This window comes from Cyprinodon tularosa, unplaced genomic scaffold (genome assembly GCF_016077235.1).
Source record: "Cyprinodon tularosa strain WSP-4 unplaced genomic scaffold, ASM1607723v1 ctg104, whole genome shotgun sequence".
Taxonomy (NCBI): Eukaryota; Metazoa; Chordata; class Actinopteri; order Cyprinodontiformes; family Cyprinodontidae; genus Cyprinodon; species Cyprinodon tularosa.
This window is the reverse complement of record NW_024037827.1, coordinates 1,062,891-1,089,980: the sequence shown is the minus strand read 5'-3', so window position 1 is coordinate 1,089,980 and position 27,090 is coordinate 1,062,891. Positions and strand designations below refer to the sequence as shown.

At 40.7% G+C, this 27,090-nt stretch overlaps 1 protein-coding gene across 1 annotated transcript in view; it reads right to left on the bottom strand.

Moving 5' to 3' along the window:
• The window catches only part of si:ch73-281f12.4 (RA_Radil_like and Myo5p-like_CBD_Rasip1 domain-containing protein), a 51,896-nt gene extending 28,964 nt beyond the window's left edge, over positions 1 to 22,932 (bottom strand). Inside the window, exons 1-6 of the mRNA XM_038282510.1 lie at positions 22,285 to 22,932; positions 18,551 to 18,889; positions 15,825 to 16,060; positions 7,682 to 8,010; positions 1,570 to 2,256; positions 1,440 to 1,477 (exon numbers count right to left, since the gene is read on the bottom strand). Of these exons, the coding sequence (XP_038138438.1) occupies positions 1,440 to 1,477; positions 1,570 to 2,256; positions 7,682 to 8,010; positions 15,825 to 16,060; positions 18,551 to 18,889; positions 22,285 to 22,412 (1,757 nt within the window). The 5' untranslated portion in view covers positions 22,413 to 22,932. The remainder of the gene's footprint in view (positions 1 to 1,439; positions 1,478 to 1,569; positions 2,257 to 7,681; positions 8,011 to 15,824; positions 16,061 to 18,550; positions 18,890 to 22,284) is intronic.
• Positions 22,933 to 27,090: the final 4,158 nt, after the last annotated feature.

The window sequence follows — 27,090 nt, the reverse complement described above, 5'->3', positions numbered from 1 at the left end:
CAACGCCAACAAAAAAAATCTCCTAGAAACTAGAGGGCAGAAAAAAAAAGGAGAATGGGGCTTCAAGCTGATAAAGAACCAAATTAGAATAGTTTTAGTGTTAATATTTGCCCAGTGAGACAATTGTTTGATGAATGAACCAGTTAATGAATTCCAGAATAAACTGCTTTAATGAATAAAATCCTTTGACTTTAAATCAATGTCCTCGTTTCCCAGTGTGACTCTTTTCCCTCCTGTTCAGTTAAAGTGAGAAGAGACATCTAAGTCATACTTTTAATAGCTGGATTTGCATGTTTGAAATTATTAAAGAGTGCGAAAAGGATTTAAAAAATGTAAAAACTTTAAATTGGAATCAGTTTGTTGAAAAAGACCTACATATTGAATTTATTCACACTTTATGTCACTATTATAAACTTTAATGCATTTTTGGGGTCCTCCATTCCACTCAGTGTGGCAAACAGATGGTCAGAGTTTAAAGGGAGGAAGGATGGAGATAAAGACAGTAAAACGCTGAAAGAAAACCTGGTAAAAGCTGAAAAAGCATTGATGCTGGCATGGATGTCATTCAAACAGCCAGATCTACAACCAAGGCGATTAGAAAGGTCTAATCAAAGCCCCCGAAGCTACATTTTACAGAGAATCTTCCTAAATAAGTCAACGTTATACAGATTCTTCCTGCATTTGAGCTAATCTTAACTTATTTTGCCAGAATGGCCAAAAGGTTTAGTGCAGACTTTGCATAGACAGACCCCAAAAACATACAGCTGTAAAGTGAAAAGTGTTTCTACCACATGTGGTGTTAGATGGACAGAATAAAAATGCATTGCAGGCTTTCAAGGTTTTTTCAGTAAAGTTTTGCAGAGTTTTCTGTAGGTCTTTCAAGTTAAATACCAGAATAATGCATTCAAGCTAGCGGTTCAAAGTCAACAAAAGTCAGATTCAGAAACAGATTTAAGGGGTTTGATTAATTTAGCAGTCACTATCTTCCCTGTAGCCTAGTGGTATTTAAACGGTCAGCTAGCATTAGCTATGATTACATTCACAAAAATTCATGAGTATTGAAATGTGTTTGGGTTTAAAAAACAAAACAAAAAATAATTGTATTTTACTGATTATTTGGAAAAATAATCGGAATAAAACAGCTGATCAGAGCTGACAGGCGTCACATAAACATGCCAGTTGGAATATTCTGGTAGAGCTCAGCTGCTCAAAGCAGGAAATCCATCATGTTGATGCAGCGTGCACAAGTGCAACCCGCTCAGTTCACCTCATTCAGAAGAATTTCATCCTAAGAAGCAGACTACAATTTCATTGCAATGCTCCTGAAGTTGAACCGACTGGTGTGTTAAAGTGACACGCTCCAAGCTAATGTAGCTACTGACTGCGTAAATCTCATACTTTTTGGAAACTTGGAATTTAAACCACTGTGCTGGACTCACGTTTCTGGTTGGACTGCGGCGAGGTCCTTTGTCTTCTCCTGAAAAGACGAACCCATAAACAATTACAATAGAAAATACACCGTTTAGTTGTATATGTTGAGCTTCCCAGCTGCAGAACTTCTTTACTTACCCATGCAATCAGCTGGATCTGACTGGCAATCCTGAGTAGCAGCTGTCTGAAGTGTGTTAACTCGAAAGCAGAGGCTGAGCGCTGAATGCAAAGAATCATCAGGAAAGCAGGAGTTAGTTTTGGTTCATTCTCACTTCGATCCACCATGTCCAGGATCTCCTGCAGGACTCTTTCTTCCTGCTCTAGCTCGTAGCTTAGGGAAGCCTCTGTTCCTTCCAGGTCTCTCCAACAAGGAGCTATGGGCTTCCTTTGGAGCTTCTTTATGGGCACACAAGAGCCACACGATAAACACGAGGTCTTAGAGTCGGAGCTCGGGCAGAGTCTGCTCATCCAAAGTGGAGTATGAGCTGATCCTGACGTAGTGGTCGGATCCTTAAACATAAACAGGTAGTTTTTTCCCAAACCAACCAAATCTCCAGGATTCAGTTCGACTTCCTCATTCAGAGGGCAACCGTTTCTGGTGACGGGAGCACCATGGAGGGGCTTCAGCATCGTCAAAGTCTTTTTGTGTTTTCCTGAGGTCTGGATGTTGGAGTCGATGCGTCTGACGCAGCAGTGCTGCGGCAGCACATCAGGAGCGAACAGGAGGATGTCCACCTTCAGCCTTTCCTCGTCCTCTCCGTTACAGTGCTCCCTGCAGCATCCAAAGATGGTGGTGGTGCCGCTCATCAGGTAGATCACAAAATCCTAAAAAAAACACACAAAATAAGACAAGAACAGAGGCTTCATTGTTAGAGACTCTTATTGTGAAAAAACGAAGGAATGATGAAGCAGCATAGAAATGCTTTTCAGCACCAGTAAAACTGGAGGGTTGCAGGTAAAGTGTAATTATTTGACATCTTTGGAATGAACTAAAATTCTAATGATAGCTGGACTTACTGAACCAAGGTTCATTAGAATAGCCTTTTTGTTTATAAATTGTTTATTTTATTATTGAAAGACAAAAGCTAATCATCTGTTAAAGGTTTGCTTAGCATTATGGCGGCCATCAACATCTGTAATTAAAGGACAAGTCAATCCAGGTTGAGTTTAATCTTAACTACAGATCATTTAAAACACAGTTAAGGACTCATTACATTATGCCTAGACTTATGCATTACAGTGAAATTCTACTATTTCAAAAAGGTGAGCTAATATCTACCCATCTAGTCCTTTGTTAGCCCAATGCTAAATTCAGGTATCAAAATCTACTTTCTGCTCAAATTAAGGCTATTTTTTCAGGTTACTCTGCAGCTGTTGTTTAATGATCAACATGATCTATCAAAACAAAGAGCAAACACGCTAATAATAGCTCTAAAGCAAATGAGACGTGAACATTTCATTTATTTCATTTAGTCCTCCTGACTGTTGGAAACAATCTGCATGCAGTCAGTAAGAGCTGCTGCTTTTTAAACGTTAAATCACGTCCCAGACTCTGCATCACATTGACATCACCAAACCAAAAATACTGCATGTTTTCAAAATATATACACTTAATGCTCTGAACTACCATATCAATTTTTTGCACCATGTTTTTTTTCTCCCACACTGTTAACATTTGATCACTGCTGCACTTTAAGGAATGGAAATGTCATACAAGCTGTACAAAATTAAATTTTGTTTTTGTACACACTCTGTGTGTACAAAATGACAATAAAAATGGTCTAAGTTTAAGTTTTTTCCTTTGGTGTAAAGGACTGGGAAGTGATCCATGGTTCTAATGTTGCTAATGCGACATCCACGTGAGCACGAATGGAAGTCTGGAGGAGAAAACACTCCAGGCATGTTGCAGCACATAAGAGCAGCGAAGCAGCATAATTACGCACATTCAAAGTGCATATTTATGCTATGCTGTGCCTCAGTTCGTCAGCGAGTGTCAAATCAATGAGAAGGTTTTGCTAGTTGTGAAAAGCTAACAAATTTAACTCAAAACGGGGATTTCTAATCCAAAGGTAGAGACACAGAGCATTAGGTGATCAAAACATCTGATATCTTAATGGTAATTTAATAATTTAATCATGTAAGAGGCAAAAGTTCTTCAAATTATCAGTGCAAATCTTTGTCTCACGCTGTCATGATTGGTAGGCAACCGATGTTACGCTGAGTTGAGGGCAGGACAGCAGCTGAAGGACAGAGAGTCCCAATCACAGCGGATCACTTCCAGCCTTCTTTGCTTTTTAACGCTGCATTCAGACCGAATGCAGCAAAAGCAGCAAAATCGCGTCTGCTGCTTCATTTTTGCTGCTTGTACCAGTTAGTTCTGACGCGCGACTGAAGCAGCTTTGCTGCTCTGGCTGCGCGGTGCAAAAGTGTGTCTGATGCGCGTTGGGCGGAGCTTCACTATCCTTTCTCTGCAGCTATATTTGCTGTGATCAGTGGGAATAAAGTAGTTTTAATGTTTTTAAGTTAGAAAATCCACCTGAAAACTTCATCAGTGCAGTCAGTTCGTCCAGATTATCATCCTGCCTTCCAATATTATTTCTGTCGGAGCCGCTCAGACCCCAAAAAAAGCGGTGCGCTGTCAGTAGGAATCCCTTCATCAGCAGCCTCTGGCCAGGTCGCCTCCTCGCGGTTCACCACGGCGGCTGGTAGGTGTTTTTCATCTAAATAATCCAAACTGCAGGCAGCAGGATAATAAAAGCGAACATATTCTGCCGGCAGATTTTGTTAAGTTGTAAGTAGCAGACTGTGCATGTATGAGATGTAAGGAATGGGAGGCGGGGCTAGATCTGTGTTTTTCCTTCTTCATTGTGTGGTGTGATGAGCGCGGGAGCGCATGTTGTAAACTGTTAATGGCGACCATTAAAGTGTGGATATTAACGTCAACAGTGTGATTATTGAGCCAACATTGGTAGCAGAGGATGGCCGCTGCTGGAAATTACAAAGTTCCCCCACCGTTCGACGAGAAGACGTCTTACGAAAGTTGGAAAAATGAAATTGAAATCTGGAGACTTGTTACCGACTTGGACAAAAAGAAGCAGGCCCTGGCGGTTACCCTGTCGCTATCAGGAAGAGCGAGAGAAAGCGCGCTGGAAATCGCTGCGGAACATCTCAACGTCGATACAGGAATGAGTGTTCTTTTAGACAAGTTGGATTCAGTGTTTTTAAAAGAAGAAAAAGATCGACAGTACGAAGCTTACACGGAGTTTGACCGGATCGACAGACGCGGCGACACGTCCATGATGGATTACATTATCGAATTTGAACGACGGTACAACAAGTTACGTAAGTTCAAAATGGAACTACCGGATGCAGTGTTAGCATTCAAGCTATTAGACACCGCGGGGCTAAACGATAAAGACAAACAGCTAGCTCTTACCGCCTGTTCCACTGTAACTTTTGACAACATGAAATCGGCTTTGAAAAGAATCTTCGGTGATAATGTCTATCCTCCACAAGAGGGCGACTCAGCCTTTTTCACCAAATACACAGGCAAGCGTGAACGGAGTTCAAACTCAGAGCAAAGCTCAAGAACAGCTGCAGGGACTAATCCACTCGACAAATACGGGAGAAGAACTAAATGTGTAACTGAAAAGAGACTCCGGCTTGAGATCAGCAGCATCAAAGAACTCATGGGTTCTGGGACAATTCAGGAAATCATATGGACACCTACCAAAGACCAACTTGCCAACTGCCTAACAAAAGTGGGGGCGTCTGCCCTTGGACTGCTGAGAGCCCTAAGTGAAGGGAAATGGCAACTTAAAGATTAAAACAAACAAAAAGACTATTGTTCCTTACATAAGTTAAGTTCAAGTAAATGGAGTTAAAATAAGTAAAGTTAGAATGCTATAATTTCTTTAGCCTGTTATGTGTTCTTTAAAGAAAGAGGGGAGATTGTTAAGTTGTAAGTAGCAGACTGTGCATGTATGAGATGTAAGGAATGGGAGGCGGGGCTAGATCTGTGTTTTTCCTTCTTCATTGTGTGGTGTGATGAGCGCGGGAGCGCATGTTGTAAACTGTTAATGGCGACCATTAAAGTGTGGATATTAACGTCAACAGTGTGATTATTGAGCCAACAGATTTCTGCATTTTAAGTTAATTTAGGCGTCAATAAACTGTTTCAGAAGAGTGATCACAGCGCTCTGTGTCATCAGCGCTGTGTCTCTCTCCCAGCCAGCTCCCAGATCAGCTTCTCTGATTGGTTGATGCGGCGTGTCAAGCAGCAAAAGTTAAATGTTTCCATCTCGAGCAGCAGTGCGTTTGCGGCGCGTCAGATGCTTAAACGCTCCCGACGCGCTGCTTCAGCTGCTCAGACGTGCTGCGCCTGCTGCTTAAAACGAGCTGCGGGACCTTTTACTGCGCCTTGACGCGCGTCAACCATTGACTTTGCATGTAAACTCGCTGCTTCTGCTGCGCCTGCAGCGCCCGGTGTGAACGCAGCTTAAGTCTTCTAAGGAGTCGATCTAATGATGCTGCTCCTTACAGCTGTGGAGCATACTTTGCAACGTCTGATGTAAACTTCCGCTTACACACAAGCCATGGCGCTCACGTCATGAGCCCTGCGTATTTACAGCTTTTTCCATGTGCGTACCCTCACAGGGAAAAACAAGGGTTCTGAATGAGCTTCATTTTAATTTTCTTTTTCTCCTAAAATGATTAAACATGAATTTAAAGACCACATGTTTAAACATGATGCCAGTCATTGTTACTGCTAATCCACCTCAGTTAACGCGTACTTTAAATCTGCAGGAGTGTGTGGGATGGGATTGATTCTGTTGTGTAACAGTCTAGAAATACAGCAGCGGGGAGAGTTTGAGCAGCAACAGGATAAACTGGTAAAAGTACAACCTGGACTGGCAGCATGAGGCGCGACGAGAGAAGAAGAGCTTCCAGGTGAGACGCTGCTGATGTCTCTGACCTCAGGGTCACAGCAGTAAGACTATTAGGCGGTTAATGATAGCTTATCATGGGTGCTGGTTAAAGCCTTGCAGCTCTAATGTGACAGCGGAGCTATGATACTGTGCGTTATCTTTTCCCGTCTAAAAGTCTGGACTCGCTATGTCAATAATATATCCATGATAATAGATGCTGCACAGTTCATTACATTCTACTAATCTAGCTCTAGAAACTCCACTGGGATGTTTGCATGCAATGCTGTAAAGATACTGTTCGGGTACGGTAAACCTCCACAACTACCTCGATACTTCAGGCAGGGACTAAAATAGTCGTCAGCTGAAATGTTGGTTACTTGGTTTTTCCTTCAGTCCGTCTGTGAAAACACAAGATTAATGACGATGGGAAACATCGGCTCTCACTTCCTGTTTCATGTCAACTGACACAACAAAGACCAGCTTGGTTTCTTTGCTTTGGCACCGGTTTTGACCCAATGTCAAAAGAAAGGCAGCGGCCAGCTTCGATTCTCTGCAGGCCGCAGCGCTACCAGTATCCTGCACAGTCAGCAATCTCCTCCAGCAGCAGGGATAAACACACAGACCAAAATAAAAAAAAAAAGCTTCCTGGTACAGTGAGCTAAACAAAAAACATGCTTTGCTCCTCTGAGTTATTATGAATTATGGGAAATGCAGGCAAGAGGTTTGACACGACGAGTCAACAAAGCAAATCTGGGAAAGTAAAGTGGTGTTGATTTTAGAAGCAGTTATTCATCTGAGAACAGTCAGGTTTGGTCAAACGTTTCTCAAAAAATAAATCTGGTCCCATTTCCACAACCTGAGAAATCTTTCCTGAGCCCCAGGCTGTTTTAGGTAACCAAACTCTGACTCTAAGACTCAGGGATTAACAGATGATAATCCAGAACTCTGATGCTCTTGTTTTCACCTTGCTGTCAGTGTAAAGCTCAAAGGTGGGCATTGAGGACGGAAAGGCTGTTAAAAAGGCTTTTAGTGTGAAAAATTCACGACTCGTCTGTAATTGATGCATCTCTAGTATTTTCTGTTATTGCGATGCTCATCTTTTTATCTCATCTCATCTCAGGGCAACTTACAGAATCAATACTGTAAGATTGTTTAGAAAAACCATTGGATTGCATCCAGATATTGACATTTCTAGCATTTTCTATTGATTATTAGAGCAGTCAGTAAAGTAGGTAAATCGATCTCAGGGATGGTCTGATCTCTGCTGCTTTAAGTTGAACTTATCATTTCCAAACATTAACATTCAGATCAATAAGGCTCACCTGTCTGTGATTATAGCCCTGCAGTAGGAGGAAGTAAGGGAAGTCAAAGGGTGGATGGATGGAGTACTGGGTGGTGTTGTCGTCACTGCTCTCCGTCTCTTCCTTCTCCATGCCGAGCCGCAGCACCTCCTTGTCGGCCTCGGCCTCTGGGTCCTCTCTGAGCGCGCTCTGTTGGGCCCGGTTGGCCTCTTTTTCCATCGCAGACAGGTCCATTTCGCTCAGGCTCCTCCAGAAGCCAAGACCTTCAGCTTCCTCCCCGCCGCTGTCCACGAACAGGGAAGTCACTCTGGACCGGTTCTTTTGCAGTTTACGAGCTTGAGCATTGATCCCTGACATGACAGAGAGGCATCTTGTTACTTTTCTTTCTAAAATACTTACGTTTTTGTGTCAAAATAAACAAGTTAGCTTTTGATTATAATCGCCACATTTGCAGATCAATTTTATTCTGTCTTGCAGCTGTGCAGATATTTTAGTCTAAGCTTCCATCTTTTAAAACTAATGTTGCAGAGATTCCCCCAGTTACTGTAAATAAAGTGTTTACACAAATTTGTATACTTTGAACCTTTTTGCATGTTACAAACAAAGATTTTGACAATACCATCTGGAGAGGTTTGCCTTAAATGGTATTTAGCCCGCTACTTTGCAGAACCTCTTTGAGTTACAGTAGGAAGTCATTTGCTTTATGATTCTACCAGCTTTTAACTCCAACTGACACCTGCTGATGTTTATCTATTTATAGAAAAGGCCAAAAGACAGTCACATGGTGTTTCATCCACACTCCTTTCAAATGGGGCTTTAAAATTTCTAACACATGTTTCAAAATGATTTTTTCACAAGTAATTTTTGTTTTATAGCTGTGTAAACAAATAAAATGATATTTAAATTTCCACTCCACCTTTCCAAGTAGGGGTTGGAGGTAATTGTGCGTCTGTTTTAGGTGATGTAACCATAAGCTTGCTCTGTTATTCTTATTTTGATTCCGTTTGGTGTTATTAGTGGTAAATTTCATTGAAACAAAGGTTTTATTTCAGCAGCAAAGGCTTTTTCTTAAGCAGAAGGTCTCCAATCATGTCAATCAGCATATTTGTCTGGCCAGATTCCCTTTTTTTTTGTGGAAAAATGCATTTTTGCACTTTTGGCATTGTGCCAAAATCCCATTTCCGCCTAGTTCACTGCTCACTAAAACCTTTATGGAACAAACATGCTTCAACCTGTTCAGTCCGAATTAGCTTGACTTATAGTCAAGATGTGGATCTATAAAGTCTGAGGGTTCATCCAAAGTTTCAAATGAGGTTTTGTTCTTTTTTTGATCACCTATAAATCAGACTTGGTGACATCAATGCTGTTCTGTCATAAAAATACAAACAATTGTATTTCCAATTTATACTATGGGAGTAGTTTGTACTTGCTTTAATTCACATATGTAATTTTTAGGCGGACTTTGCTCCTTAGACCCTCTGGGCTTAAGGGGAATACAGATGGAAATTTCTCCTTATTTCTCTTTGCAATAATCTTCTTTCTAGTTACATTAGATGGAGAGAATCTGTTAACATTAATATCTTGCCAAAGGATTCTCAATTGGTCTTAAATCTGGACCTTGACTGGGCCACTCTATATCTCTTAATCCAAACTTTTTATACCTTGTTAATTTCAACATTTGGCAATGTTGTGACTAAATGATACATAATACTTTTTTAACACAAAACCAGAAATGTTTATAAAAGTCCTTAGATTGAGAGATCAATAATGCAGAAACACTTTGCTTAACTTTAGCTGCAGATACTTTTGGGTATTTATCGATCAGCTTTGCAGAACTAGAGACTGAAAGCGTTGGTGAATGCCGTACCTAAAGCTCAGTCAAATCAGAATGAGAGCATCTGTGAATAATAAAAATAAACATTTTAACTACCAAAGACTTAAAAACTAAGTTTTTAATCTCACCACTGTTTCCTTTTTTCAGTTTAGCAGAGAAAACTGGTTCTTAGAATGAGACCCAACCTTTGGGTTCATTTTTGCTGATGTTCAATCATATCCATCTTTAGATGATGGATTCAAAATTGGACATTTAAAGCGTTTGGATGTTTTTTCCTAACCAGACCCAGCTTTAAAACTTCTCCATAGCTTCCTGACCAAGCTGCTTTGTTCTCTTTACTTTCAGGTTACTTTACCTACATCATAAGTAGGAATGGAAGCATTTTCAGTAAAAGGTAAAATTTGTGTATCAGATGACAGCGATGGAAGAGGAAAAGCCTTCTTCGGGGAGCGCTGATCAGTACGGTTGCTCTGCAGCAGTAATCCCAGCCTGCATGGAGTCGGATGTTCTCACCGTCCATGTTTGGCTTCTCCTCGGCTCTCCAGCTTCCTCCCACATTCCAATTCATGTGTGTCGGGTTAATTAGTCTCTCTGAATTGGCCTTAGGTATGAGAGAGAGTGTTCATGGTTCTCTGTCCTTTGTGTTCAAATGTCCCTTTGCTCAGTGACTGCTGGACAAAGGCATCAACCCTCCCACTACTGTGCAGAGATAAGCAGGTATAGACAATAGATGGGACTCAAAGACAAGCAGGCTCTCTTTTAAAATGAATTTTCTTTCTCTCTGCAGATCCAATAAGTCTTGAAGTGTCGCCTCAGCAGGCTTCTCTCAGACTTTAAGAGCATTTTTTTTCTCTTAATCAGGCAAATTAAGAAAAAGCTGCAGCCTCAGATTATTATGTCTGTAAAAGGACTAAGTAGTTTATAAAAGGAAATGAATGAATGTTTCAAAATATGTTTTAGGGATACAAGAACATCAACAACTCCCAATCAGTTAATCTCTAGAACATTTAACTTCATCAAAATTTTTTGAAAGGGAAAAAAACAAACAGAAAAGGACTTTTGTTTATGAAATCTTGTTTACAGAGGCTGAAATTCCCATGAAATTACTCTGGTAAACAAAAGCGACTCAAACATAATGCTGGACTCCACTGGCGCGGACTCAAATGCAACAGAACCGGAGGAAAATGAGGCTAATGTGCAGCGGGGAAAGTGAAATGCGGCGTCCTCTATCTGATATCAACAATCGCTCCGGCGGTCTGACGTAACACAAACACCATTCAGCTTTGCTGGAGCCATTAAGCGCGGTGGAATGTCCAGAGAGCCGGGCTTCACACCCAAACCCGCTGCTCCTCCTATCAGCTGTGGAAACGGGTGCTTTCTTCCCCCCTCCCACTTCTTTCAGCACCGCTCTGACAGAACGGGCTCTGTGCCACAAACCCCACAGAGGTAAGACCAGATTTCCTGTCCAGAGAGCAGAGGGGAGTGACGATGATGATGATGATGGGGAGGATCATAAACTACAGCAGCTCTAAAATGCCTTAATGCTGAGAGTGACCACCTGAAAACCGACTGTTTGTTTCAAATGTGAAATAAGAAACTTCCCCATAACTTTGGGGGAGACGTTTCTCAAACTTCACCTCTACCCAGTTACTGAAGCAAAAATAATCAGTTCAACTATCCACTAAATCTTAGAGTCATCCCACATATTCACGCCACACTACATACCACACTTTCCCATTTGGTATTTATTACATACCAGTGATATAAAATAAATAGTAGGGTTTTGCTGGAAACATTTCTAAGCAGCTAAACTTGTATTCCGTGTTAAAAAGATAAAGGTGTAAAGCTTTCATTCTTCTAAAGAACCAAGAAATGTCTTCTTGTTCTTGAGGTGACTAAACAAGAAAAAGCTTTGCTTTTCCTCGGAGGAGGATTTCAGCTGCTGCACTCATAGAAAACTCATCCCCTGTGGCCAACGTCACACCCGCAAAGAAAACACCACAGAAACTCGATGGTAGTGGAGGCGTTTCTTGGACTGATAGGGAGGAGGGGGGACACTTAAAAGACGTTTCACACAAATTTTCTGTTTCTTCCAGCTGATCCTAAAACTATCCGTTGCATAACAGATAATTGGACAAATTTCCACACCTGAAATCATGTAAAACCCAAAAACAAAAGAGAAAAATAGTCTGTGTTTTTCTACTTAACACCACCACACCGCCTGACCATCACATGACTCTTCTCAGACACTGTAGGGAATAAAATCCTGCCAAGGCGTTGGCCAGCAGTTGAAAACCCCACAGAGAAAAAGCTGTGAGAACAGAACGATGTCATTTTGTTCTTGTGGCTGAGAGAGAGATGGTGTTACATTGGGTCAGCTGACCAGCAGTGTGCAATGATAGAGGTTAATACATCTGGCATCTTATTTAAAGGGCTTAACACTAAATATAATGTATGGCTGAAAGTGAGCTAGGATGGAAACAGTGAGCCAGCAGTGATGGTTTCAGGCCGAGCTGATGCTTCATGGTGGCTCTATTGGCCCTCGAAATGAAACCAAGATAAGAGCGGCGCTACTGTGACCCTCTCTATCCCTCCCTGGAGCTTTTGTTTCCTCCTGACCACTCTCACATGCTCTTATCTACCCTCTTGTAGCTGGTGATAAGCAGGACAATGATGGCAGCTAGCCTGCAATAAGAGACGGAGTGATTGATCACCCAATCCAATCCAATCCACTTTATTTATATAGCACAGTTTAAATAAACACAAGGTTTCCAAAGTGCTGCACAAAAAGATAAAATAACTAAAATAAATAAAAGTAATAAAATAAAATAAAATAAAAGCACTGCCCGCACAGGATAAAAATATGCATGTGTATACATAAAATCAACATGTGTACATAAAATCAACACTCTACATGGTGTTAAAAGCCAAAGAAAAGAGGTGGGTTTTAAGAAGAGTTTTAAAATGAGACAGAGAGGTGGCCTGTCTAATGTGCAGCGGCAATGCATTCCAGAGTTTTGGAGCTGCAACAGAAAACGCTCGATCCCCTCTGAGCTTAAGCCTTGCTTTAGGCACTGTCAGGAGCAGCTGATCAGCTGACCTGAGAGATCGGCTGGGAGTGTAGGGGTGCAGAAGCTCAGAGAGGTAAATTGGGGCAAGGCCATTCAAGGCTTTAAAAGTAAATAAAAGAATTTTAAAATTAATCCTAAAATGGATGGGCAGCCAGTGGAGTGAAGCTAAAACAGGTGAAATGTGCTCGTACTTGCGTGTGCCAGTTAAAAGACGTGCAGCAGCATTTTGAACAAGTTGAAGACGAGCAATTGAGGACCCAGCAATCCCCACATAAAGTGCATTACAGTAATCCAGCCGAGTGGTCACAAAGGCGTGGATTACTGTCTCAAAGTGCTTTCTCTGAAGGACTGGTTTGATCTTTGCCAGCTGCCTTAGCTGGAAAAAGCTAGATTTCATTACAGCTTTTATCTGGCTGTCAAATTTAAGGTCTGAGTCCACTTTTACCCCGAGGTTTCTTACAGTTGGTTTACTGTATTGCGATAGAGAACCGAGATCAACTAGGGAGGGGGTCACAGATGTGCCACCAAAGACCATGACTTCTGTCTTTTCTTCATTAAAATTCAGAAAATTTAAAGACATCCAAGCTTTAAGGTCATGTAAACACCTTAACAGTGGTTCAACAGAGTAGGAATCAGCCTTTTTGAGGGGGACATAAATCTGGCTGTCATCAGCATAACAGTGAAAGGAAATGCCATGTTTCCTGAGAATGGAGCCAAGTGGGAGTAGATAGAGAGAAAATAAAAGAGGGCCAAGCACGGAGCCCTGTGGGACCCCACATGAGAGAGGAGCAGTGGAGGACACAGAGTCATCAAGGCTGATACAGAAAGTCCGATGTGACAGGTAGGACATGAACCATTCCAGTGCTAAGCCCATGATGCCCACCCACTGTTCCAAACGAGCAATCAGGATTTCATGGTCCACTGTATCAAATGCTGCAGTCAAATCTAAAAGTACAAGGACAACACAGTGTCCAGAGTCAGTAGCTAAAAAGATGTCATTAAAAACTCTTAAAAGCGCTGATTCTGTGCTGTGCAATGTTTTAAAACCAGATTGGAAAATCTCAAGAACATTTTGTTCATTTAAAAAGTCCATGAGCTGAGAATAAACAATCTTCTCTAAGATTTTTGAGAAGAAAGGCAACTTAGAGATAGGCCTAAAATTCGACAGAACAGTAGGATCCAGCCCAGGTTTTTTTAATAAAGGCTGCACGACTGCATGTTTAAGATTTAAAGGGACTACTCCAGAGGACAGACTGCTATTAATAATTGTGAGACACGATGGCCCGATAGTGGGAAAGACCTCCTTAAAAAATCGGGGTGGGACAGTATCATCTGGAGACCCTGAAGGCTTCAAGTGACCCACAATCTCCTGCACAAAAGGCAGGGTCACAGGTTCAAACATGTCAAACACAGCAGAGCAGGGGACAAACACCGAAGGATCAGAAGCAGGAGGTGAAATAAGTGCTCTGGTAGAAGTGACTTTATCAATAAAGTAGTGAAGAAAGTTCTCACACACAGCAGGGGAGGCCTCAATTACAGTCTGAGGTGCATTCAGAGCAGAGTTGATAACTTTAAACAACACACAAGGCTTACCACAGTTTAAAAGAACAATATCGGAAAAAATATCTTCTTTTAGCCTCTTTCACAGTGGATTGGTAATGACGCCAACACTCTCTCAGTAATTGAAAAGATATTTGCAATTTGTCCTTTTTCCACTTTCGCTCAGCTCTTCGACAATTCTGTCTGGCAGTCCTGGTTGTTTCGTTCAACCAAGGCTCTGATTTAGCTTTCTGCTGCCTGATCTTTAATGGAGCTGCAATGTCTATGGCAGTTTGACAGGTGTCGAGAAACCATGAGTTAAGAGCCTCTGTATCCTCATACAAAGACTCAGGAATAACGCAGTTCTGACTGTACACTGCGGAGAAGTGAGCAGCAGTGGAAGGGTTAATCACTCTGCATCTGTGAGCAGCAGCGTGAGATTTAACTATGTGACAGCAAACAGGAGCTTCAAAAAGTACAGGCATATGATCTGAGAAAAAAGCGTCACAGACCTCCAGGTTAAGAACAGGCAAACCATAAGATAAAACAAGATCAAGTGTGTGACCACGTTCATGTGTAGGCCCGAGTACAGACTGAACAAGATTAAAAGAATCAATGATATTTAAAAATTCCCGCGCTAAAGGGCTTTCAGGGCAACACACATGAATATTACAATCTCCAACAATAAGGACCCGGTCATATTTGGGCATGATATCAGCCAAGAACACAGAAAAGTCTGTTAAAAAGTCTCTGTTATATTTTGGAGGCCGGTAGACCACAGCACACAGTACCCTGTGAGAATGCCCCAGCTCAAACAAACTGAGTTCAAAGCTGGTAAAGGAGGTTAAGAGCGATATCTGTTTACAATCAAAGTTACTCTTAAAAACAGTCGCAATTCCTCCTCCTCGGCCAGACGTCCGAGGAGAGTTAAAAAAGGCGCACTCATCAGGTAGAAGATCGGTGAAAACACTGGACTCACCAACCTTCAGCCAGGTCTCAGAGATGAAGAGGAAATCCAAATTCCGGGATATGAAGAAATCCTTAAGAATAAATGATTTATTCACAAGCGATCTGGCATTTACCAGGCCAAATCTAGCATGAGCTGGCGGGTCAGGGCGATCAGCTGACCCGACACAGAGGCCGCAGGTTCCCCAGATTTACTCCGCGCCAGCGGGGACGAAGAGAGCAGAGTCCGCGGGGTTGAAACATCACATCCGAGCCCGCCACCGGTACCAACCAGGCAGCGACGGGGTCCAGGGAACGTCGAGAGACACAAAGGCGAAGCCCCGCTCCATATCCACCTCGATCAGGACGTACCAACCCGGCCTTCAGCCTCACCAGACAGCCGCTACGCTTACCCCGGCGGCGGGGCCGTTTTCGCCGCGGGGGTGGCGTCGGAGTGTGGCAGAGGTATGTCGGGATGCCCGATAGGAAAGGAGGCAACGATTTTTGTCCATAATAATTGAAGTTGACGTTGACAAGATTTTTGGCGTAAATCCTCAGATCTAACAGTGTTTGGCGATCATACACCCGTAGAGTGTTGACGGTATGTTCAAAATAAGTTATAAACAATAGAAAAACAAACAACAATCGGAGCAGCTGGCGCAGCTGGCGCCATCTTGCTTCCCGGACGTAAAGATAACGGGACCGCCGAGACTCTGCACACCAGCAAACCTTCAACCAGCTTTTATTGTGAACAACGTGGAGATGAGATGTTTACCTGCTGTGATCGTGTCTCTGTCCTTCAAGCTCTGCTGCTTCACAGTGGACCGCAGCTGGATTTCAAATCTCCTGAAGAAGCCTTCCTTCGGCTTCCATAAGGACTGCAGCATGAGGGGCCTCTCATTGTCCCCCACCACCCTGAAGCACTCCCTCTTCCACTGGTTATCAGCCCCCGTCTGACCGATCACATCACACAGCACGTAGTCATTGGCGTCTTCTTTTTCCAGACAGTACCTGAAAGAAAAAAAGCACATGGTTCAGGCAGCAGGACTGAGGAGGGGACAGCGACTTTGGGGGTTTAGGGTTTGGATAGATCTATGCTAGAAAAATTAAAGTCGTAGGGAAGCGGCTGTTCCAACGTTTGCATTTCCGAATTCTCCCGAGTGGTGCCCGACTTTAAAGGAGTGAATAAAGTGAATGTGATTGGTCCTTTATCAAGGGGGCGAGATATGGTGGAAGGTTCGCAAGCAAGTTTGATTGTGGCCGGTTTGTCGGAACCATCTGGCTAACCAGTTAGCAAGTTAGTGCTAGTAGGTTCCCAATGAGAAATTACATTGGGACCCAGTAGCATTTAGCAACGACGCTGTCAAGGAACGCTACTGACAGCGGAAACATGCAAGAGGAGGAAATTTTTGTGTCCGAGGTCATGAATGAGTCTCCTTTGTGATAAATTTTTTATTTAGAGGAGGAAAGCGGGACGAAGATGTTGTGGAAGAGGACGCCAGGGCGGCAGAAGCTTGGTTTGGTGTAGAAGGCTTCCAGCCGTACATGTTTGAGCCCTTGCCTCGCAACGCTGCCAGTTCTGTTAGCTCTACGCCTGCCGAAGACACAGACGTCCATCCCCGTGGACACTGGGACGCAACTCAATGGGAAAGGAAAGGATTCTGATTTCAACCATTGCGTATATTAGCTGCGACACATGAATCAAAATGCTATGACCGAGAAAATGTTATTGACAGATGACCGTTGATATATGATTGGCCGAATTTAGGTGTATAAGCTGACATATAACTAACTGGCCTGCATAACATAGTGAAAAAACACAGATTTTAAGACAGGATTTTTTTTTTTTATAAAATTTTTTTCTAACTTTTGGGACAATATGGTCTGATAAAGAATACATTTATATACATGTTTAAGCCAGAATGATTTAACATTTAAATGACTTCCCTACGCCTTTAAATGTAGTCCTGTACAAACACGCACAGAATTATCCAAACAGTTTGGAAACTATCACGTCGAAATGCTGAAAAATAAACAGCTTCTCCATAGCATGATGCAGCCACTACCGTGTTTGAGAATAGTGTTTTTATGAATGTAAGCTGCAAGGGCATTTTTCATATCTCCTGCCTTCCCTTAATGCTTTGGGACAAACGGTTAACAGGACTTTCACTGTCTTTCTATAAACATCAACTTTTTAGTTTTCTGTGATACTGTCTAATAATCTAATTAGGGATAAACAATAAATTGATTATAATAAGTTTTTTTTAATCTTTCTTTTATATCAAGATGAACTTTCTATTAACATAAGGGCCTTAATATGTTTTTAACAATATGGTGAATTTAAAAAAGCAAGGCAGCACTTTATTTAACCGATTTTTGTGTCAGCTGACTGTATAAACAAAAAAACTGTTTGCTTTTATTTTGCTAGGAAGCTAGATGTATAAAGAGTATATACACAGTATATATATATACAGTAACCAAATAGACTACTGAATAAAATCATACAATAAACATTTAATTTCCAATTTAAAGAGATATTAAACTATGAAAAGAAGACAGGGTATGATGATCCGACTATTTACCACTTAGTTTCAATAAAGTGGACACTAATTGTGATATAACTTCTGTTTTAAGCAAAATCCAGTAAATAGTGCTGGAATAGACTTTATGCTGCCAGCAGCACCTTTAAACAGGTGGTTGAATTGTTAGGTGATTATTGAAGTAGTTTATTAAGTGTTTTTATTTACAAACAGAACAACTTTAATTTGTTTCTGCATCCTGATCACCATTTAAGAGTGAAAATATTTCAGGAGTAGAGTTTTCCATCTGAAAAAGTTCTGTAATTGATGCAGAATTGGGTTTAGGTGCAGCAATGGTGTCTTCTATCCATTATTTGACATAAAGTGACGGTTTGGTAAAAACTGATGATGCCAACTGTAGCTAATTTAAACTATGTGTACAGAAATATTCACCCTGCATTTTTAAAACGTCTAATCTCCTAATTAATCTATTATAACCATTAAATATAGTTCTGGTTTATTTTTTCCCTGTCCTTTTAAACTATAAGACATAAACCTATTATTATGTTTGATAGACTGAATATTAGCCTTAAACTGTTGCAATAATCAATTTCTAGAACAAAACCGACGTCAATTCAAACTAAAACAAGTCGTATAGTTTGTTCTAGATTTGTATAGCAAAAAGAACATTTAAACACAATGTATTTTTAATTATTTGAATATCACATTATTACATTTAGACTTATAAAACATAAAAAAACTAAACGTTTATTTTCCTTTTGTAATTTCAAACAGAAATACATCAATAATGAACTGTACATGGAATAAAAAGCTGACCTATAAATCTATTTATGATGGTAATATTTTTCATGGAGACACATTAGAAAGTGGGAAAAAGAACCTTCTAATTTTTAGCTGACCACAATGAACAGTGACATGATTGACATCTTTTCAGGACGTGTGTCTGGAAGGAAACTCTCACCTCTCTAAGGCCTCCCTCACCAGCTCCTTTGCACAGGAATGAGTGGTGGCCAACACGCTCTTGTAGTGGGTCCCCTGACAGATATCGCTGCCGAAGATCTTCAGGATCCCAGGCACAGATAACTGGCTGGAAAGCTCGGCGGGGTCATCAGCAGCCTGGTGCTCTCCGGTCAGGCTCCCGCTGCCCCTGGTCAGGCCGCGTCGCCCACCGTCCCGGAGGTTGGGGCTGTGGTTGAAAACCGTTGAAAGCCTGTTGTTGTGACGCCTGATTTTGCTCTTGGCCGGCTGCCGCACACCGACGCTCTCTGCAGAACGGACGGTGCTGTCCGACTTGTTGGACCTAAGACCAGACAGAGGGGGAACAGGTCAACACTCGGCAGGTGGTTGTGGCTCCAGATTCACTGACGCCGGCAAAGTTTATAACTGAACATTCGGTTGACAAAGCAAAAAATTATTTCTTTAATCGAGGATATTTTAATATATCTGTTTTCTTTGATTGTCAACACTTTATTCACAACAATTTGGACAGCTCCCAACAAAGTTTCTACACATTTTCACTCAGATAGTAGAATATAAGTAGAAAATGTTTTTCTTAAACAGCTTTTTCTTCTCAATATCTCTAAACCTGGGAAGAATTTAAAGCTAATAGCTACATGTTTTACTCCTCATGGCCAGTAGGAGGAGCGCTCAGGCTGGCCTGCCCTCATTCTTTACTTTTTGCTAGCCTGTTTATTGGTCTGCTAATGCTAAACAGTGGTTAGCATTGCTAAAATCAAGAACAGACAAGAAGCAACATCATTGACATCTATCACCACCAAAGACGATGAGAAACGGTGGCGAACGTTCCCTAGAGACGCCACCCGATGAAATCTACAACGAGGTGCATTGGTGAATCAACCAGGATGCAACAAAAGCCTAAAAGCTTTACTGGCCTCACACACCTTGGCAAAGGTCAGAGTTCATTATCCAACAACAGGAAGGAGCTTCCCTTCTCAGATTAAAACCAGAACTGACACCAAAAGAAACACATCATACAAAACAAAAAAACATCCTGATGATCCAAAGATTTGGAGGAAAATATCCTTTATTTTGAAACAGTTGGGTGAAAAATTTTGGGCTGTGTGTTTACACTTACATCTGGATATTAAAACTAATAGAGATAAACCGATGTAGGACATTTTTTTTAGAGCTGACGAGGATACAGATTATCAGTCTAACTACCGGTAAACCCTTAAAAGTGCAGCCAAATTTTTTTAGGCTGATCTTTGAAGCCAATATTTATTTCTCCTACACCATTTACATGATAAAAATGACACAACGAAGACAAAAAGTGGAACAAATCCCAATATAAACAAAAAAGGAAACATTAAGGAAGGACAGTTAATGGAGGAAGTGATCTTAAGGCACTAATCCTCTGTATGTGTAGAGGAAGAACATTACAGTGACAGTCCAACACGGCAGAAGTAGTATTATGGTCTGGGGCTGCTATGATTCAGGGCAACGGTGTAAGCTCACATAGGGCAACTGCTGCATTACAAGTCTTCAGAAGGGTTGGTCTGGCTGTATAAATGAAACTTCTAATTTCATTATTTCATCTACACTCTGCTCTATATAGAAATATATTTTTTCCCAAATTATTTGGCAGTTTTAGCCAAATTTTACACTTTAAAGGAAAATGTACTTTAAGTCACTTTATATCATGATGCTGTGCCTTTTTGGCTCTTAAAGGAATAGTACACCCAAAACATGATTAGCCTTCATTTTCTACTCCCCCCCATGCTGAACAACACTCTGGAGTACTTTTTTGATATCTCAAATGCATCTGGAGATCTGGGAGGCTTCTTGCTGTCTGCTGACATTCAAATAATGGAGGTCTATGGCGCCCGAGACAGAAAGGTCCATAAAAGTCCACAAAAACGTGTCAATATTCCTCCATACTGCTCGTCCAATGTATTCCAAGTGTCCTGAGTGGGTAGCATCCAGAATTTACTCGAAACGAAGTCATTTAGAATGTTTTTAGAGCATAAACAGTAGTGTATAGGATTTCCTAATAGCGCCCCCATGCGCGCTCACGACGCTACGGAAGCCGGCAGACCAAACCAGCGCATTCAGCTCGGCAAAGAACTCATGCTCTTCCTCAACACTGAAGTCCTCAGACATTTTTCTTTCGTTGTTTCTTTCTTTGCACAGGTAAACAGCACATTTCTTCTTCTACGCTTGCATTATCGGCAGAGCAGACGCTGAATGCGCACTTTCATCTGGTTTGGTCTGCCGGCTTCCGTAGCGTCGTGAGCGCGCTTTCAGGAAATCCTGACACTTATTCAGGACATTTGGAATACATTGGACGAGCAGTATGGAGGAATATTGACACGTTTTTTGTGGACTTTTATGGACCTTTCTGCCTCGGGCGCCATAGACCTCCATTATTTGAATGTCAGCAGACAGCAAGAAGCCTCCCAGATCTCCAGATGCATTTGAGATATCAAAAAAGTACTGCAGAGTGTTGTTCAGCATGGGGGTGAGTAGAAAATGAAGGCTAATTATGTTTTGGGTGTACTATTCCTTTAAGGGCCTGATAAACTACCATAACTGGCCAGATTGGATCTTTGGTTTGAGACGTAAGCTTTGGGACTTTGACGACTCACAGTTCATAGCACTGCTCACTTTCAAAAAATCAGTTCATTACCTAAAGCTCACTTGGATTATTTAGCATGATGATGATGATCCAAAAAAAACAACAGGCCCTCTGCTGATGCGGTTTGGAAAGGTTCTAGTTTGGCGTAGTTTAGTCTAGATTTAAACCATGCCGCACTTTGACACCTGAGGTAAAACCTGTTCAGGTTCCAAACTTAAATCCCTTGATTGCAAAATGATTTATAACAATTCTGCAAAAAAACCCTCGACAATGACAGAAAATACTAATTTTTAGCCACAGTAAACGCTTGAAGAAAGTTTTTGTGGAAACCTTTAGGGGGTTAAAGTAAAGTAAGGCTCGAAAAACAACCTTCAGAGCTACTATGGTGCAGCTTCTATCTGCAATCCTGCTCTAACAAACCTGATTCAACTAAACTGGCTCTCTACCATGCTTCTCACAAAGTTGAGGGCAAGCAAAAGACTAATCTAGGTTGTTTAGTTCATTTAGGTTGGAGGAGGGATGCATGTAGAAGTTGCATGCAGGGCATCTCTACATGTTTAGATCAGCTTGCAGAGATGGGGTCACAATATGAAAACATCTATAAATGATTCTGTGAAGAAATCTTGTTTTGTATGGTTAAAATGTTTTTGATTGATTTACTTTATTGATCTCACAGTGGAACATTTTACTTGTTTTATCAGCTCTAATAGTCAAAAAAGAGAAGAAAAAGGAATGGCATATATACAGTATTCACAATGCATCCACATGATATCAGGTGTGACAAAAAAAGAAAAAGTTACTAATTTATACATTTTATTTCAGTATATGAGAAAAAAAAGTCTGAATTCTGACATTAAAGTCAGAATTCCGACTTTTTTCTCATATTATAGTGAAATAATATTTAAAAATATATAAATCAGTTAACTTTTTCTCTTTTTTTCCAGTGTCCCTAATCGTCTTCCGTACATCACAATACTAAAGATCTTTTCCATCAAATATTTTGACCTTTGATCGACTTTTTTTCAATTTTTCCGTCCAATAATGAGCTTACAGTTTCAGATGAGTGAAAACCTGCTCTGTGTATTTATTAGCAGACTTACTGCAGGGATCCATTGCTTGGTTTCCTCCCCAGTTTGGCCAGGCGCCTCTTGGGAGAGCGGATGAGCAAACCCACAGGAAAGTTTAGGGCTTGTTTATTTACGTGGCTGCTCCTCTCCTCCGAAATCATTGTTTGCTTGTTGTTTTTTTCAGCCTCACAGAAACAAGAAGGGATGACGGAGAGGACCGATGCGAGCAGCGGGTAGCATTGTCCCCTCGCGCCGCCGCTGCTTGCTAGCTCCGGTCGGAGGGGAGAAGTTTTCTCAAAAAAACAGCAAAAAAGTTCACAGAACTTATGATTTTCCTCCAAAGATAAAACAAAAATCAAAAAAGCAGAGAGAAAAGTTCTCCTACAGCCCCGCCGATACCACCAAGCGGACCGTTATCCAGTTTTAACCGACATTCCTTCACGAAAAAAGAGGAAAACTAAAACCGTTTCGATGTTTTACATTAAATGGATTCCAAAACGCAAGAAAAGTTGTTTCTTTTTTTCATTGAAGCAACCGGAGATAAAGTTGGTCTCCAGGAGAACCAGCGGTCCGTTCGAAGGGGAAAGTTTCTGGAGATGCGGTGGAATTACATCCCGGTTCATGCTGGGAGCCGTTAGGTCCGTTAGAGAGCGCAGCCTGAGCGGACTGGATGGAGCAACCTGCCGCTGCAGCCGGAGCTTCTCTGCGACGTCACCAGCGCGTGCCTCAAGGGGGCGTGGCTAAATCACACAGCGCTGTCCAAACTGTCTGTACCACAGGGGCCCCAATTAGTTCATTATGGCGTCCCACGATGCCCCTAATTAAAAACACATTAAATGTTTTTATTTATTTTTAACTTTTAAGCAAAAAGCAGAATTATAATGAACCAAACAGACTACAAAAAAAGGGCATCTGCAACTCACTGTAGAACTGTGAGGTATTTTCCTCTGTTCTTTTAAAATATATATATATTTTTGCTCTCTTTTGCTGATCCAGTCATTTTTTCTATTTTTTATTGGTCTAAAGAAAATGCTTTTTAGTACATTTGATGAAAAAAAAATGTTGCATGCGTAGTTTTCCATATTTGGTCAGGTTTAATTAATAGATGCGCCCATCCCTGTGGTTTTGTAAGAGTTGCCAGATGTTATTGGTTTCAGTTTCCACAACATTAAGATGAAAAAAACACAACAAAACATTATTGTGACCATCAAAACACAAAATCTTTGCAATTTATTTACCAAAAGGGACGGATTTAAGAAATTTGGGGCCCTAGGCAAAGACAGGCATGGGGCTCAATGAATTGAGAAGATAACACATAAAACGTTGCGTTATACAGATACAGAAAATGATAGTATAGACATACATTATTTGTTCTACCTTTATTCTCTCTCTTCTTATCCCTTTTATTACTGTTTTCCTCTATGTTTTTCCTTTGTCACTTTTTCTTTTCATATTGACGTTGTGCTCAGCTGACTTTTCATGCTGTCTCACAAGGAATCAAAGATTTTCCAATCAATAAGCCCACTCTAACTTAGCTAATTGCTCCTTCCTGTGTTTCCAAAAAGGCCAAAGTAAATAACCCAGTCCTTCTTTTCACTGTAGACAAGCCATGATCTGCTTATCTGTTCTCCATTTTTCATTTAAATGATATTATAGCTGCATGGATTATGACAGCAGACAAGACAGAGGAGAGCAGGAGGCGGGGTTACCAATTACATTGCTCTGGAGGGCAGAGTTCTCTGCTTTTACATGTAGTTGCCAAAGTCTCCAGTCACAGAAAAAGTGTCAAGATTTGCCGCTAAGCATTTTTTTTGTAATAAAAGTGCTAGAAGGGTCTGAAATTGTTAAATATAGCGACAAAAGTGCTAAGTTGGCAACACTGCTCTGCCCATCCGTAGTTTTCAAATTATTTGCTGCTGCTTGTTCGGACCTTTCTGCAAATATGGAGAAAATGGACCAATGTGGTGCACTTAATATTAGAAGCATTCTGAGGGCATTTTAAGGAAAGTATTTTTTTTTATCAAAAACTGAATTAATGTGCACAAATCAGTAATACCTTGCCCTAGGCAACTGCCTAGTTTTGCCTAATGGTAAATCCGCCCCTGCTTACCAATTTGTAGTTTTAAAATATATAGCCTAATAAATATCAATAAAAACTTTACAATACTATTTAGACAAAGTGTGTCTCAACTACGGTGCTGGTCCCCAGAATTCATTTTGCTGTCCAGATGTAATATAATCTGTGCGTAACTTCACCAATGTGGGAATTCCCAATGATTATTCCTGAATAACCTCATTAGCATTTCTCTTTTTAAATTACACCTATATACATGTTCCCTTTCTAATTTTAAGTTTTAGAAATGTTGATGTTGACAGGTTTTGTAGATTTGGACAGAATTAAAAAAGATGCATCACTGATTTGTTCAGTTAAGATCCCTGATAGCATTAAATGAAACATTTTTCAAAATGTAATCTATAGTAAATCCCAATGACATGATACTTAGAAAAAGAATGAAAAAAGAAAAGAAAAAAAACGCAGCATCTCTTATATATGCGGTTTCCCTCAGAGAAGCCGAGTTAAAATCCCTAATGCCTTGATTTTCAATGCAGGTGCTAAGGCTGTGGATTTAGCGAGGGATATTTGAGACAAAATTTAAAAACATGAAATTTCGGATATAATAGAAAAGAATAGAATGAAATAGAAAATCCCTTTATTGTTCCAAAATGGGAAATGATGGCGTCACACCAGCAAAGCCAAAGGCATTATAGTAAAATGGTCACACAAGTGTAGACATTAAAAAGTATATAAATGAAAAACAGAAGTGAAGAAAAAATGTTAAAAATGAAAACATTGTACATAAAGCGAAAACTTGCATTTTTAATAGAAATACAGTGCAGTCATTAACAAAGAATCAATAACCATAATATACAGCTGTGGCCATTTTTGAAATCAATGGATTTAAGAAATTGCAACAGCTGAAATGTAAAAAATGACAGCAGCATGTTATCTAAAGTCAAAAGGTTCATAATAAAGCTGTTTATATGTATAAATCGAGCGGAACACTATGGCGAAAGCCGTGCTGCTCTACTTGTGAAAGCAAAATCTTTTTGGCATCAAGACAATTATTCTTATTTCACATTGACAGAAAGGACACTGTTAAAAAAAAAGTGAGTCAAAAAAAGAAAAAAACTAAACTTAGCATGATTGAAAACACTCATTGTTGGGAGCAGTGATGGTCATGAAGCCTTACACCTGTTGGGAGGAAGGATCTGTGATAATGCTCCTTTGTGCATTTAGGGTGCAGCAGTCTGCCACTGAAGGAGAATCCAGTTCAGCAACAGCTTCATGCATGGGGTGGGAGACATTATCTGACAAAAATGTTATTTTAGTCAGCCTCCTTCTGTTTCCCACCACCTGCACGGAGTCCAGGAGGGATCCTAGCACAGAGCTGTCCTTCCTGAAGAGCTCATCCAGCTGTTTCCTGTCAGCCACAGATAAGCTGCTGCTCTACAGACTAGACTATAGAAGATGGCCGATGCCACGACAGAATCTGATCTTCAGGATGTTATACAGATGTTAGAAAGATAGATATTTATATTAAAATTTTTAAAAAGCTGTGAAGTTTATCTTTGCTGCATCTAAAACAGGAAACAACTTCAGATTTTTATGTAGAAAACAAATCGAGAGTCTGGATAAGAATCACATGTTTTTGACAAGAAATTGTTGGAACCATGAAATCTGGTGATAATTGAAACTAGATAAAAATATGCAGTCATGATTAGCACTGAAGTGTTTGGTTATAGCAAATACTGTAGATTTTTGATTAATTTGTTGTGCATGTGAAGACATGAAAAGATGTAATAACTGTCACGGTTTGGTGGTGTTGGTAGAGGACCCAAATGCAGAGACGAGTTGGTTGAGATGAATTTAAGTGTTTTAATGGGTTTTCAGGTTCTGAGGCAGGAGGAAAACAGGCTCAGAGGCAGGAGTCAAAAAGTCCAACAAAAATATCTTCAGAACCAGAATCTAGGAGACATCAGGGAAAAACCAAAACTAAGAACCAGGAAGAGACAAGGAGGGACGGCAGAACTGACCAGAGGTTTGATGAGATTTAAGACGAGGATCCAGCAAACAAGAATTGAAGAAGGAGGGCTTTTAAAGGGGACAGGACAAAGAGAGAGCTGACGAGGAAATTGGCAACAGGTGCTGGCAGAAAAGAGAAAACAGCAAGGGGGACAGAGCAGAAAACAGAGCTAGGGATAGAGGACACAAGAGGGCAGCAGAGGACAACAAATGGAAAACCTGGAGGACAGGAACTAACAAGAAAACAAAATAATAATTAGACACTAAAACAAGGAGCAAAGTAAGACTGAATACTCTACATAAACATAACAAAACCAAGACTGTGACAATAACGGAATCAAATATGTAAAATCTCTTATTTTGAAGAGCCCCTGGATATATATTGAATTCCTATTTTCCTATTCTTTTTAATTTTTTTAATTGTTATTTCGGTAAATTTAGTGTTTGTCAGGAAAATGTCTTGATGATAATCCAAAAAAACTTAAAAAACAATCCACTGGATTTGATTCCAAAGGGGTGGACCTGCTCATCCGGTTCAATTAGCATGTTTTCTAAGCCACTCTATAAAGCTTGGAACTCAACGCCATTTCTGACATTTTGAATTGAAAAAGCTTCCTGGATGGGAAGTGAAACGTCTTCAAACTTGGAAACAAAGTCCAGTGGATTGATTTTTTTTTAACTTTCTTTGAATGACTATGACCTGTATGACTGAGAATCTTCACCAGAGTGAAGAAAATTAAAAAGTAAGTTTGATT